This window comes from Pecten maximus, chromosome 14 (genome assembly GCF_902652985.1).
Source record: "Pecten maximus chromosome 14, xPecMax1.1, whole genome shotgun sequence".
In the NCBI taxonomy this organism is placed as follows: Eukaryota; Metazoa; Mollusca; class Bivalvia; order Pectinida; family Pectinidae; genus Pecten; species Pecten maximus.
In genome coordinates, this window is record NC_047028.1 from 36,807,023 (window position 1) to 36,823,426 (window position 16,404).

Genomic DNA, 16,404 nt, shown 5'->3' on the forward strand with positions numbered 1-16,404 from the left:
ACCCGATATAAATCAAGTATGTATGTTGTTCAGGACTAGTAGTGGTTTCAAGGATTTACCTCTACTTCCCCTATTGGACAAGCCCTTTGGCCCCTGTGGAACCTTTTCTTCATACAAGATATGATGAGATCTCCTTTATCAAATAATGTGCCTGGCCAAATTTGGTCAAAATCAATTCAGTCGTTTAGGACAAGAAGCAACTTAAAGGAAATGTTGACGGACGTTGGACAACCAGACTGAATACGGAAGCCAGATGCTGTATCATAGCATAAGCTCGCTGTCTTTTAGACAAGGCGAGCTAAAAAGTAAAAGCATTTTCAGAATTTTTTTCCAAATAAAATCTTTATTCATAAACAGCATGTAAAAATTGTTATCAATATAACAGAAAGCTCTCCCCTTAATCTCAATAGAGGATCCTGTGTAACAAAATATTGCATTTAAAAACTAGGGTTATATATCTATTTATCCTGAAATAAGCCCTCGCTCAGTAATAAGTCCACCCTTATATTATCTATTGTTTTAGTTTTACCCACAATTGGGATTTCATCATCTTGTACACAGGCAAAACGTCCTGAGATAAACTTATCCTGAAAAAAATATTGACCTGATTTCTTTCTGAATTTCACAAAGAACAAAATTTATGTCAAATTTATGTCAAGAGAAATTGACCTGAATATTTTTTAATGGCAAATCCAAGTCAAGTTCTTGACATGATTGAATATTTTGCTCTTTTCAGGTCAATTTGACCTGAACATTTCACATGAAACTGACCTGAATTTGAACTGAATTGACATGAAGACATTTTGCCTTTGTGGTAAGAACCCCCCCCCCCCCAAAAACCCGACTTTGAGCCAGAGGCTACAGGTATGTGTTAACCCCAGTGCTTATTGCAGGATAAACTATGTTACATGTATCTCTGTCCAAGTATTCTTTGTCTTGTACTTAAAAAGATACAGTAACTTAATTAATTATATTGATTCAATGGGTACAATGATCTGGATGAAAACATTTTGTTAGTTTTAATTATTTAAACACTCAATTGTAGAAATTCATCGACTGATATGTTCAGTATGAATTTTATCTTGTCATGATTTTTCCTTTTTTCTTAATACCAAATTATGACAGCACTTTTTTTTCAGACATTTCTTTGTATTTCAAATCATCATATTGATGAGAATGTAACAATGCACTCATCCACTTATATTATTGTGATGTGGATATATAAAAAGAAATTTTGAAAAAAAAAAAAAAAATGAAAAGAGAAACTACGAAATGACTTGTGATTTAACTGTGTGTTAAAAGTGCTATTTTGCACATATTTTTGTCCTTTGATCACACAACGTGCAGATAGCCTTGGTGTATAATGACCCTAGTCCACAAAAACAGTTATGTCTCATGAAAGTACAATTTTGATAGAAAATGCAGAATTGTTAGTGAGAGTGAATGTAAAAAAAAAAACAAAAAACAAAATTTAAAATTTTACAACTAATTCTATAAAAGAGTACATATAACAAATTCGTGTATGGCATGAATAGTATGTTATTCAGTTCATTACAATTTTTGATATTCCTTCAAAAAAATAGTTTAAAATCTTCAACAACAAAATAAATTTTAACTTAAATCCTAGCCTACAGCCTTAAATCATAGCCTACATGCACATTTTTTTTAATACAGTAATTTAGGTTTAAATGACAAATCACAATTGGACTTCATCACAAATCTTACCTTGGCAATCACAAACACGACCTTAACGATCACAAATCTGACCTTAACGATCACAAATCTGACCTTAACGATCACAAATCTGACCTTAACGATCACAAATCTGACCTTAACGATCCCAAATCTGACCTTAACGATCACAAATCTGACCTTAACGATCCCAAATCTGACCTTAACGATCACAAATCTGACCTTAACGATCACAAATCTGACCTTAACGATCACAAATCTGACATTATGTACAACACTATACATTAACATCTGCACTTCATCACAGTAGAAAAGCCAAACAATAGACTATCTGGACTATAAATGATATGACAAACGTATCTTAAGGAAATACAAACAGGAATATATTTCAAATTCATAAAATGTTGATGATGTCATATGAATACATGTATATATCTTTTTAAACAAATTCATGAAATGATGACATCAAAGACAGAAGATTAACATTGAGTGATGATTATTTGATCCATGATGAGATGTCTGGCCATAAATATATATTGGTAAATAGGATCTTAAATGGGTTTAATTTAATTTGAGATTTTATGAAACAAGTCTATAAAAAAGTTTGAATTTTCGCAGGCCTTGACAAAAAAGTGACAAGATGAGTAATTTGAGATAATCTTTGGTAAGAGACGGTAATGTGCAGTATAAGGCATGATTGTAAATGCAGTTATGTTCAATAAAGCAGGCAGGATATTTTGTAAAACATGTTTTCATTATGATATTTGATATGTCATAGCAAATTCAAAATCTAAGTACCTGTATGGTATTTTAACCATGGACTTATAGATTACAATACCAGTGATCAAAATCTGTGGTGTTATAAACTCTAATGTAGAGAAATGTTGTATCTCTCCATGACAGTTTTGATGATACAAAAGAAACATTGAAATGTCCATCTGTCCAGCAGTGGCTTTATAAAAACAGATGATTACATTTATATGAAAGAATTAAAAAAAAAAAATGTTTGTTTGGTAACTGGGTATATTGCCCCATGAACAGTCGAGAGTAATTTTGAAGCAGGGTTTTCTTGTAGCAGTTGGTGACTACCACACCAACAACACACGAGAGGCCCCTTTCATGCTATCAGATGGTGAAACGGGTCCATTTCTCAACTTCCTGAGAAATACCAACTGCCTCGGGTAGGGAGTGACCAACACCACACATCGGACCTTCACCTGAGGCTGCGTGGCCGGCGTTCTTGACCACAGGAGAGACATAATTCATATATACAGGTTAAAATATTTCTGCCCAATATGATGCAATAGACCAGAAATTGTATGTTTGTTTTCATTATTATGATATTTCATTAAGTAAATACATGTACATACATCAGCCGTGATTTGCGCAGAAATTTTCAAACATCAATCAGCCATTTAGTTTTCATACAGCACAGCTGCACCCATCAATCGTTGAATGATGAATACTCCATTAAGCCAGCCTCAATCAAGATTTGTTACTTTTATTCTGTGTTTCAAATGATTACCCCAAAAAACAGCGAAATGACGAAGCTTTTAAGGGCAACAACTTCAACAGAAAGGCAGACAGAAAATATCAGAATTTTATAACCCGGGAAACAAGCCTAAATATCTGTACCATACACATCTGTTGATGATCAATAACCTTAGGAAAGATGTGATTAGTCCAGAAAAATGGGCATAACAGATATTACAATAATTAAGATGTATGCTATCATTAGTAATATAAAGGATGAACATGTACAGTTAGGCTCTGAATGAATAAATACATCACAAGCTTGTAGCTTACAATCCACAACCATATATACATAAGCACCAACCTGACTTCTTGCGTCATGTAAAATCATATCAGATATGCATCTCCCTCCTGGAGACCATCAAAGTCCCCTCCCCAAAAAGTCCTGTTGAAAGATCATTTACATATCTCCCTCCTGGAGGCCCTCAAAGTCCAATCCACAAAGAGCCCTGTTTAAAAATCATTCACATATCTCCCTCCTGGAGACCATCAAAGTCCCATCCTCAAAAGAGTACAGTTTAAAAGTATTTACATATCTCCCTCAAGTAGGGTCTCCCTGATTTTCATTAACTTTGATAAAACAACTAACTTTGTATTCAAAACAAGAGATTCACTTGATAAACTATACATGTACAATATTATGAATAGATTCTGATTAATCCTAAATTTCAGGATTATAAAAGCCCTGTAAAGTTTCACGATTTTGAGGATTCTTTTTCACTTTTCTTGAGGACAGTATTAAATTGGATTCAATTGGAAAATAAAACTTAAAACAAAAATGTTTTACTTCACATTTTTGTTAAAAAAAAAAAAAAAAAAAAGAACAATTGAAATCAAGCTAAAACTTTACAATATAAAACAACAAAACCAAGATTTGTCATACATGCACATTCTTATAAATCTGTTAGACAATTAGTCATGTCAATCAATATAATATTAATGTCTAAAATACAAAATAGGGGAGATAACTCTATCACATTATCATTATATTTCAAAAGTGGAAACTCCAGTACAAATACAAATATTTCTTGTTCTCTTAGACAAACAGTAATATGTAGTGTGTACCTAATATCGCCGTGAGTGTAACTCTTCATATAGGAGGTGCTTTAGGTGTATTAGCGGAACAAGAAATACATTATGTACCAAGAACATGGCAACTAACCGAAAAAAAACCGGTACACAAATTTCAGAGAAAATTGATCTTGTACTTAAAATATTTTGCCATCAATGGTATCATAAAATCTGCTAAAAAAGGGACAAACAATCACAGATTAAAAAGAATTGGAGGTCATGGCAGCAGAAACAACAAATGTTACTCAAATCCAAAAGAAAATCATAAGACTTTTGAAAAAGAAGAAAAATTTAAGCTAGTCCTCTGTTTACGGGTGCTCAATGAAAAACACCCCATCTTATTGTACATGCACATTAACAATGCAATGAATGATATATAGAGGTTACACAATGAGTGGTTGTTGGATATGAAAGAATTTATTTCACTCCGTCTCGAGTAAGTTATTTTTTGAAAGTTACAAAAGACATGAGCTTAAGCATGTGTCTTTTGCAACTTTTGAAAAATAACTTACGAGTGTGAAATAAATTCCATATCCAATAATCACAGGTCGTGTGACCTGTTTCTACCAATATAATATCAGCTTGAATCAAATGGGAACATGGCGAAGTATGCAAAATAAGGTATACCAGTGATGTTACTGTAAATCACTTATATTTCGCGAGTACTTAATTTCGCGAACTCACCTCATTCGACTTATTCGCGAATACATAATTTCGCAAATTCTGATTTCAAAATGACCCTTAATTCGCGAATGACGTTAACAGGTCGGCAATATTTCCAGGTTGGTAGCCATTTTGTTTATGAGAGTCATGTGACGGTACAAGAAATGTCACGTGATTCAGTCATGTGATATCGGTGTCTGTCCATACTGAATTGTATTTACCGTACCTGTAAACGCTATACGCAAGTGTATTAAACAAAAGAAACATGTTGTTCCACGTGCGTTTAATGTAAATAAAGCTGTAGACTGTGTATATATTTATACAGGATATTTCCCGTACAGGCTGTAAGTGGCAATGACAATGAGGTATTCGTATAACAGTAACGTAACAGTACAAATCTTTAGAAAATATGTACAATTATCCTTACTATGTTTTAAGTATTCATGTATATTTTAATTGAATCAGTTTGGTCTAAGGAGACCGGTAGGGGTATCCCCAACCTCTCCACTATTAGATCAGAGATTTGTGTGTTTTTATCTTTATATCCTGTAATATTTTAAACCTAAATTGGTCTAATGGTCCTCATTGGGTAATAACAGCTTCATAACTGTTATGGATTGTCTCCCTTGGATCCCAACTTGATCAGTTCCTTTGATATATTTAGAGTTAGATTAGACTGTTTTGTTTACCAGTTCTATGAGTTATAATGGGATTTATCCAAAGTACTTGTAAAAGTGCAGCTTGGAGTGATATATATTGTCCCTGGACCCAGTAGGCAAAGTTACATCATAACATGCAATATATAGGGTAATTGGTACATAGGACGTCCATAATAAATCCCATGCCCTGGATAGTATTCATAACCTATCATTTGTAAAAATGATACTATATAGTTATGTTTACCAGTTTAATGAACTTAATATTTTGAAAACATAGGTTTCGCTTCAACAAGTTAAAACACCTCGATGGCTTCAATATATTTAGTGTAACATGATATAATTGCATAGTTTCCACTTGGGTGTCATCTCATGTGCTGGAACAATGATGTTGGTTCAAACTAGATTTCCATTACATTTGAATATTAGTAATTTGGAATTTATCTAGAATTGAAAATGCCTGGATTCATTTCACTCAGCAGGGAAGTATGTAGACTGTGTATATATTTATATAGTTGTATTATATATATTACTCAATACATAATCCGGGCCTAGCCTGTCCATGTGTGCATGTTAGTGTCGCTTGATTGAGAGAGTGGAATGTATGAGTATCAATCACCTGTGACTGTGCATGCATCTCGAGAATACTCGAAGGCGCATGCACAGCCACATGCCCTCACACACCTCAATCCCTTGCACTCTCACTTGTACCTATGGCATGGAATTGGGCGGTTGGCCTGTCATCCCCTGGAACCTGGTAAGACAGACTAACCAGTATACTGTTGATATGTAGTAATATTATAATAGTGTAATAATATCTTCATTTATATTATAATATTCATGTAAAAGTATACTCTATCTCTTATTATCTATTTATTTCCTACAATTATCCTGTCCATTGGTATTATTAGTACTTTATTTAATTGTAGGCTTCCATCTCATATTAATAAACACCTGGACTAGAAACTCTGGCGTTCAAGAGATTGTGTGTTCTTCTGAAACGGCTACAAAGCTTTCACAACATACATGTAAGTTTACATAAATAACAGCGCAGGTAATAAAGTACGACGTCTTCCGGGTGACCATCCGGGATCATTGGGACAGTAAATACTGGACTTGAATTAACTAAAACGTCGTCTAGAAGGTAATTAAGTCCGAGTTCAACTACAATATTAGTGTTCAGCGAGATTTTTTGCGTGAAAGTTTGTTGTTTTGTGATATAGAATTACATTCTGGTATGATTATCTAATCTATCATTTTATTATTACTTTAACGACGATGTCTATTCACCAACTAAAGATTACGATAGATTCAAAATGGATGTCACTTATTCTTGTCATTCTTATACAAATATTCGCGAGGGATTTGAATTTGAGTTTGACTCTCCTCGCGCATTAACGCGAAAATAAATCCCACGTGAAATATAAGTGATTTACAGTATGCCGTTTGATTACTGATGAGGTTAATAACAATTGCAGTTCAGGTCAAAGTTCGAATTCTTGACCAATCAAAAGACCGGAAGGTTATATTCTCACTTGTGGAATATAACATATATATCCAACAGTCAGCACATTTATACAATGGCCTGAGAGTGGAATAACACAAGGTATTGTGGTACAAATAGGCATATAATATACTTCCTTGTGCAGATACCATTAATCCACCATCATTAGCTCATCATGGGAAGTACTGTATTGCAGAATTATCGATTTTAGAATAAGATAAAAGTAGTTCACAAATAAGCCGTATGCGTCCTCAATTTTTTTGTTACTAAAAATATAACAGTAGAGTCTTGAGAAAAAATGTGGTATAATTTGAAAATCATCAAGATATTAAGTATTCCTATAGTTTAAGCTTTGAAGTGAATCAGACTTCTTATACAGTTTTCTGTATAAAAAAAATCCAATAAATAGCATCGGTTATTACCATGTAAGGTTTTTGTTTACGATCTGCGTCCTCGGAAGCTACGATAATTTTCTGTATAAACAAAATCCAATAAATAGTGACGGTTATCAACAAGTCGGGTTTTCGTTTACGATCTGCGTCCTTGGAAGCTGCGAGAAAACCACAGCATCTCCATTAATCACACTCCTACTGGAGGAAGACTCCTGACTGGCATCCGTTTCCTCACTTCTGTCCAGCTGACCTGGCAGGTCGGAGGGACAAGGAACTTCTAAGTTGTTCACTAACATTGTCTGTGTAAGTTGTTGCTTCCTCAGTTGTCTTTTCCTGATTACGATGATCACCACCAGGGCTACGATCGATAGAACCAGTAGCGGTATGAGAACTCCCACCGCCACTTTAGCAGCGTCATTCACTAAAACAAACATGTATGTTTTTATTACATAATGCATCTGATTTTCTTTAACTACACACTAAGCTATATTTTGAACTATTGCATGGCTAAAATGACTCTTGCAAGGTCATGTATGAACTATTGAACACTTATGACGCTTTGGAATTTGGTCACATGTGAATTATTGAACACTTAATTATGACGCTTTGGAATTTGGTCACATGTGAATTATTGAACACTTAATTATGACGCTTTGGAATTTGGTCACATGTGAATTATTGAACACTTAATTATGATGCTTTGGAATTCGGTCACATGTGAATTATTGAACACTTAATTATGATGCTTTGGAATTTGGTCACATGTGAATTATTGAACACTTAATTATGATGCTTTGGAATTTGGTCACATGTGAATTATTGAACACTTAATTATGATGCTTTGGAATTTGGTCACATGTGAATTATTGAACACTTAATTATGACGCTTTGGAATTTGGTCACATGTGAATTATTGAACACTTAATTATGACGCTTTGGAATTTGGTCACATGCAACTATTGAACACCTGTGATTTTATTTTTCGTAATTTTGTCCTTTCCTTTCAAGAGTCACTCAGATGTCAAAACTGCCGACGACAGTCATGGTGACTTCTAGGCCTACAGGAGAGTCGAGATGTCAGTGGTTCTAACTGTGTTTTAGTGATTATGTAATAAAACAAGTATATGATGGGTGTAATAGTCCAGAATATTTGACCCTCAGTATAGGTACTGGTAATCGACTGATGTTCTATTTCACTTGGTGGAATGCACTCAGTGAATAGAACATCGGTCGATTACCAGTACCTCGTGTCAAATATTCTGGACTATTGAACAGACACCCATGATATATATGTATAATAATCAAATATATTGTAAATGTATGTAAAGTAGAGGTAATCTTATCATATCCCTGTTCAAGTTTCCTCTCTCGTACTCCAAGAGAGACACACTCTTCATACATACATCACGCTCCAGAACAAATTTCATCAAAATCCATTGTGTCATTAAGGACTATATTTTACAACAGGGAAGAGGGAAGCACATTTTTATGGCGACTTTAGACGACAACGGTACAGAAAGAATTATCAGAAATATAAAGATATATATAAAATTTTGATTCGGTCACCGAGTTACTATTCATTTTTAAATTATCAAACTTACAAGTAGCACACCCTTCTGTTATGAGAGCCAACTTCTCATCCATGAAATGAACCCTTCCCGTTTTTTCAGAGATGAAATCAATCTAGAACAAAAACATAAATGGTAATATCACATTAAGAAATATATGATATATTACTGTATCGTTATTAATAATGAAAGCGGCCAATACAAGGTTGCTCTCATTTAAAATGTGTCAGTCTCTAACTTCTCCAAAATAAAAGTTAAATTTTCTAATCACCATTACTGTACAACATATCAAAGTACAGTACAGAAATTTTTACTTCTGTTCTGATCGTAAATATGTCTACATGTACATGTACATGTATAAATTTTTGCACACTTCATTTTGTTTAAAATATCATTGAAATAGCTACAAAATAAACAGGATCTTTTCAAAACAAATTTCTTTTTATACATTTTTTGTTCTAAATATCATTGAAACAGCTCCAAAATAATCATGATCTTTTCAAAACAAATATCTTTTCATAAATTCTGTTTTCAATATCATCGAAATAGCTGTAAAATACACTCCACCTTTTCCAAATAACTGATGTTTTACATCTTTACGACTGTGCTTACATTGATTCGATACTTTTTGTTGTCTGTGAAGCCTTGTTGTACTGTTATGAAAACTTCCTGATCAAACCCGCCGACCATCCTCCTATCAACCTCTCGACTAAACGACGCTTTCCAATCCACTGCTGGATTTTTGCACTAAAATATAACAGAAAGATCATACACAATAAACAAGTTTAAGTTACTTTCGTTTAAACAAATCACGCTCAAAAATTAGATTCCCCTTCATAAACTATAGTATACAGTTATTGTACGGGTGTATTATTATACAATTGCTTTTACCCCCTCCCAAGGGACAAAGTGAGACTTGAGGGTCATGAAATTCACTATTGTAGAAAAGCACCTATCAATGAAGAGTATTTGATCCACCTTATTTGGGTCCTGAGAATATAATTTTTGAAATCGAAGGTTACATGACTTCCCCGGGGAAAATCCATGTGGCAGTTGACCCCATACATTATCTCACCCAATCAGAGAACGGAACCCTGGTCGTCTAGGTGAAAGGCAAGTGTGTGACAGGGTAAATGATTGGAAGTTCCATAGCTAGACTGAGACTAAATGTTTTTCAACCTTTTACTGTACTTAAATCTTTCGCACCATGTTGTTCTGATACGGAGTATTGGACAAACATTGTTGTAACTTACAGTGATAGACAGATTGATCGAGATTGGATCATCACATTGGTTAATGTCGACTGTGATGTGTGAGAGGCAAATTCCATCGATTCTGTAGTAGCAGTCTGCATGTAAGTGATGATATTTACAAATCTGCCCTGAAAAATAAACAAAGCCTTACTAATACCATATTGATTTTCAACATTAGACAATTTTGATTTAGACTCTGGCTATCTCCCTTCTACAATACTTAAAATTTTATGTTATATATACATGTAATTGTTTTATGTGTATTTTTTATGCATATTCCAAAAAACCTGACTACTTTCCCTCATTTTTATTTTCCCATTCTTGCAAAATGTTAATTTTACAAAGAACTTCATAAAAGGTGACACTGATGATTTCAAAGTTGTTTTCAGCATCAAAACAAATAATCATTGAAAGGGACATAACTCTTATGGAAATAATTATTATTGCGAGTTTAACAACAATGCAAAGTCAAGTGTTACACCCTAGTACAAGAGTATGTATAAACCGTGGCAGAACTCTTCTGATATGAGAGGAATATTGATGACACAACAACCATCAAAAAGATCTACAAGACTTGGCAGATCGCTACTAATATGAGAAGAATATTGAAGACACAACAGCCATCAGAAAGTTATACAAACCTTGGCAGAACTCTATTAATATGAGAAAAATACTGATGACAGCGATGAGAAAGTTGTCAGCCATGATTAGATCAGACGTGTCTATCCCATGTTGCAGAAAACGTTATCTTCAAATCTGTAATATGTCTGCCTGCAAATATGAAGCAAAGAGATGCTACATCACCAACATAGTATTTATGGTAGATTAAAATGAAGAATAGACTGTTGTATATTTTTTATACAATATCAAAAGTTACATTAATACTTTAATACCACTCTCAAGAAGTTGAGTTTTTTACAAAAAAAATCTACAATTCTCCAACTCCATAGCCAAGGCTATGTAATGTTTGGTCCTAAAAAATAATTAAAGTGATTATACAAAGCCTTTTCGCCCTTTTCAGCTTCTTTCACCTGAAGATGAAGATGAAGAGGGCAGAAAGGCCATTCTGCAAACGTTTTTGTTTATTTTTCTAACATCTTATGTGTTTTTGTGAGAAGCAGCCTCTATATGCTGTCAGCGATGCACAGTATTGAAAGTAGCTTGAAAAAAACCCCAAATATTCAATGGATTTTTTAACTTATTTCTTTTACTGTAAGTGTTTTGTTAGAAAACTATTACAGACATTTCATAACTTAAATATTATATTTCAATTAGTGCATTTTTAGGCCATATAGCATTCAACCAGTTTGTTATTGTATTATATATATATAATTAGTATTTCTCTGGAACAGTCTTCCCGAACATGTTGTTGTTTCTCCAACAATAAAAGATTTTGAAATAAACCTTGATATCCACTGGAAGGAACCTTGATTTGAAATACAACCATTTTGCGGGTTATAACGCGACATCTGGAAGAAACATTAACATTTTAATTGAATAATTGAGATATGGATATAGAGGCATATTGCCTGCATCCATTATTTATCATATCATATCATATTAGCACTATGGAATCTCTTGATCATTAGATGATACAGTTGTATGTCAGGTCTACACTATAGGGCTATACAGTTATAGGTGTTACATATCTTTGAGCAAATAGGGGATCTTCACTGCTCTCAGCTACATGTAGGTGACATGGAATTATTTATGAATACATAGAGCCAATGATATACTACTTAGTGACAAAGTCTATCCAATGGGTTCAGAAACTTGAAAGATACCTTGTAGCAGTTCTTTTTTCATTTTCTATATTTAGTAACGTTAACCCCTCTGTCAATTTGACAATTACAGGGTATATATAGTGGGGGTTGCACAGACTGGTAAAAAAATTAGCAGTTTTCTTCAACCAAAGGATGGCTTTACATTTGTGTATGCAATACATTATCATTTAAGTGATGTCTTGCACTTAGTACCGTAGGTGTCAGATATTGCATTGTCTATGATTACATTTATACAGTTAAAACATTTGTTTTTCTCATCATTTTAAAATGTATGTTCCAAAACAATGTTAGGTTACAATGTACATACTACAATCAGTCAGCTATGTGACTAGTTTATCCTCACTTTATTTGTATACTCAGAGACATATATAGAGATATATGTCTCTGGTATACTGACGCATGCAATATAGTGCATGTGATTAACAAATATTCAGATATTGTGCACAGTGAACGGCAACTAATTACCGAATACGAATATAATGTACATGGACTTGAGGGTGAGGAAAGCGAACCAGCAGTGATTTAGAATGATGTAGAACATTGAATAGTTAAAGTTTCAGTACAGAGCAAATTAAACATCACCAATTGCATTGATAAGTGGGACAGGCCATGGCCAGATCTAGAAGGCGAAGAATGCAACTAAAAATCGGTTATTAACAGATAAAACTGCAATGATGAATGAATTTCACGAACGTAAGCATCGTCTGTCCATTACAATTACCAGTAATTACGATCAGTTTTACGCATGCACATTCAATTGAATGAATTGTGTGAACAAACTGTCTAAACGTTAGATAAAATTCATCTTATCCTATGATATAAATGTACATATAATATACCCACCTAGGGCCTATATCTCAAATAACAACAAAATGGTTCCGGAAATGATACTTGCATATCTAATACTACAAACAAAAGTCAGTCAGTAAAATCCGGAACAAAGATAGTTTGAAAAGCGTCTACAAATAGGATTTTTTTCAGTTCTCACAATATTATCATAAAATAATATTTATAATAAAACACCACAATAAAATTCCATTCCCGATAAAACTGGAATCCATTAGGATAATAGGAAACATGAATAATAATGATTCCTTGTGGCTGCACAGGCGTCTACATATGGTTGGTATTTATAGACAAAATATTAGCCACTAGGAGTAGGAGCTATAATAATTGTTTCTATAAATACTAACCAGATACAGACGCATCCAGTCACCGGATGACAATTAAAAATCTAAAATCTAAACAACATCACATTTAAAACATAATCTTCTGAATAGTCAAGAGGCCCAGGGACCTGATAATTGGCCTTAATCATGCTTGGGTAAAGTGATACCAAGTTTGTTAAAATGATCGATCTATATTAAAGGTCGCAGGAGTCAACTATGTTAAAATGTTATTTTTTTCTCAATAGCCAAGAGGTCCAGAGAAGCACGAAGTTGATACAGGCCCATAGGCCCTCTTGTTTGGTTGCTGCACAATATAGTACTGTTATTTGGATTGCACTTTGAAATAGACTTCATCCCGTGCTTCTTGAAAAAGCGGTCTCTTTGAAATACCTTTCAGGCCCTAAGGTCAAAGGTCAATGCCACTGTTTATATAATTATCAGTCGATGTACAATATAGTTAATTTCTCATTAGCTGATTATGATTATAAGATTTTATCAAGTTCTGTCTTGGGACTGCTTGCCGGGATTACTGATCAGGCACTGTTAATAAAGAAAGTATTTGCTTGGAATACTACGTATAGCACACTTGGCTTGGAAGACAAATAATTTGTATTCTTCATTGGAGACTGGGTATATATACAACAGTATCTTAACACCTTAGATCAATATATCAAAAACACTTTTTACCGATTAGCTTGTTATATTATTAATAATAATAATAGAATCTTACAGGCCTCATGCTGACCAGCCAACACTTGGGTTGGGATATCTCTGTCCACGGAAAAATCCTTATTTGATTTGTTTTCACTGTTTACAAATCGATAAATTTCAGTTGTAATAGCCATGATCTAATATGTCCGCATAACACCCATATTTGAGGATTTGCCATTCAGTGCAACGAAAACGTCACAGAAACAATACAAAGACACGTCACTTCAAAATATTATCATTAGAATTTAGCGCCTATGAACTGTTTGTTCTGTTGTCTTCTGTGTGAGGCAGTTATCTATTCAACCCCAATCACACTCGGCAAACCTCCCAGTTTGTTCAACATCGTCCTGAAATGGTTTACAGCAGATGTATAAGGATCAAACAGACTGAATATGAGATTGAGACGATGGAGACTTGACCTCAACAATCCGAAGAACTTGAAGGTCAACAGATGTCTGAAGCCACCTGTCTTTAGAGAAACAGCCTCTGTTCTCTGATGCGAGTTCACAGGGATACAGTTAATGTTCTTATGCTCCACTGGTCAATACAGACTGTAGGATTCATTGCGCATTAGTCATGGGCAAGACCAGAGTAGTTCCGTTAAAGCCAATGACTATCCCACGATTAGAGCTGGCGGCTGCTCTTGTATCGGTGCAAATGGGTTCGATGTTGGTCAGGGAGATTGGCTACAGTAACGTCATAGAATGGTTCTGGCCGGATAGTAGTGTCGTTCTGGGATATATTACCAATGACTCGCATATAAATTATGTTTTCGTGGCCAATCAAGTGCAGCAAATCCGCGATCACACATAACTCTCTCAGTGTAAGCATGTAAGTTCGGAGGACAACCAAGCAGATATAGCATCACGTGATGCAACAGCTGATGATTCGATCATTCGATCTGGTTCAGCGGACCACACTTTCTAAGGGAAACTGACCCACTAGCCAATTATGGTGCCCAGTTGGAACCGTCCTTGTCATCTGAAGATCCGAAAGTAAAAAGGGTTCAAGGTTTTGAAACTGCGTCAGCATGCGTTGAGGCAAGCCTTCTTGTAGACAGATTGGATTTCTTTTCAGATTAGCGAAGGGCCAAGAGGGCAGTTGCTCTTTGCTTCTTGAAATTTAAGCAACTACTAAGGATCAAGTCTGTTCGGGTTCCGAAGTGAATCCTCCTTGCGGAAGGTCACGCCTACTTATGAAGACAAGGCTTCAGTAGAGGATTTGCAATGAGGCCGATGCGGCTATCAGAAAGCTGGCTCATGGAACTGTCTTCCGAGAAGAGGTCGAGGTTCTGCGGACTTCAAGGTCAACTCGAGGTTGTAATTAAAAACAAAAGGGTTGTCTTAAGAGCTCGTCCTCATTGTGTAGTAGCTTGGACCCCTTCCTGGATGAAAACGAAGTTCTACGAGTCGGTGGTCGTATTAAACGAGGCGAATTCGATACACACTCGAAGTACCCTCTTATTCTTCCCAGGAAATATCATGTCTCTGAACTTGTGATTCGTCATTACCACCAACGTCGAGCATCAGGGTCGAGGTATAACTACCGGCGAAATTCGAGCGAATGGATTTTGGATGGTCGGCTGTAGTTTTGCAGCGTCCGGTTACATAGCTAAATGCGTGACGTGTCACAAGCTGCGAGGATTCACTCAAGGACAGAAGATGGCCGACCTGCCTGCGGACAGATTGTTTCCCGAACCACCGTTCGCATACAGTGGAGCCCACATCTTCGGACCATTCTATGTCAAGGAAGGTCGTAAGGAATTGAAGCATATCTCTTTCACTCTTACAGCAATTTATCAAACTGCACCATAAGTTAAGTTAGTCCCATGCTATTGCATGTCCAGTTTTAGGTAAGGTACAATACCTAATACCATTACCCTGTATATTTTCAATCTTCGTTCCCTTAATACCATTATACTAGCATGTAAGCATGTCTGAAATCAAATTTTAACTTAAACATATGTTTATGGGATTTCTCCCTTTAGTTGAAGTAATCAAAAAATGAAAGATATCGTAATGGTGTTTGTTAGTTGGTATTCTATTTTTATCAATACTTTACACTGAAAGAAACTACCTCTCCAGTTTAAAATAATTACCCCTGGAATAGTGTTACTACATAGACATAACGAGGACATATTTTGCCACTAAAACGTTAGCTATATAGCAAAGCTCAAATTACACTGTTCGCGTACTATATATGGGAAACGAATGTGGCATAAAGGATTCTTTTGTATACCTACTGTATTATTATTAAGACACGATCGATCAGTGCTTACGTTCTATTTAAATAAAACTGAATCCCAAATCACTCCGTAGGACTGTATACGATAGCTCTTTATAGAATTGGTCTTTATAGTCGCACGTCACCATTATATTTGAGATAGTATATGGAAATTCTACGGTTGT

General features: G+C 34.9%; 1 protein-coding gene and 1 long non-coding RNA gene across 2 annotated transcripts; both read right to left on the reverse strand.

The window, feature by feature from the left end:
- Window positions 1–323: 323 nt before the first annotated feature.
- Window positions 324–4,042, reverse strand: LOC117342206. The gene is made up of 2 exons (XR_004535757.1): window positions 1,957–4,042; window positions 324–1,914 (listed from the first exon to the last, which is right to left on the reverse strand). It is a non-coding gene; the product is annotated as an uncharacterized LOC117342206 (long non-coding RNA).
- Window positions 4,043–6,135: 2,093 nt separating this feature from the next.
- LOC117342204 lies at window positions 6,136–13,000 on the reverse strand. The gene is made up of 6 exons (XM_033904257.1): window positions 12,960–13,000; window positions 10,974–11,103; window positions 10,333–10,460; window positions 9,692–9,826; window positions 9,113–9,194; window positions 6,136–7,932 (listed from the first exon to the last, which is right to left on the reverse strand). The coding sequence occupies exons 2-6, from the start codon at window positions 11,035–11,037 to the stop codon at window positions 7,628–7,630; spliced, it is 714 nt and encodes a 237-aa protein (XP_033760148.1). The 5' UTR covers window positions 11,038–11,103; window positions 12,960–13,000; the 3' UTR covers window positions 6,136–7,627.
- Between the last annotated feature and the right edge of the window lie 3,404 nt (window positions 13,001–16,404).

Bases quoted from the DNA above. Each gene is read 5' to 3' on its own strand.
- LOC117342204 (XM_033904257.1), bottom strand. From the start codon at position 11,037: ATGGCTGACAACTTTCTCATCGCTGTCATCAGTATTTTTCTCATATTA. The intron at 9,827-10,332 runs GTAAGTTACAAC...GTTATATTTTAG, and splicing joins CGATCAATCTGTCTATCACT to TGCAAAAATCCAGCAGTGGA. The intron at 7,933-9,112 runs GTAAGTTTGATA...TGTTTGTTTTAG, and splicing joins AACAGAAGGGTGTGCTACTT to TGAATGACGCTGCTAAAGTG.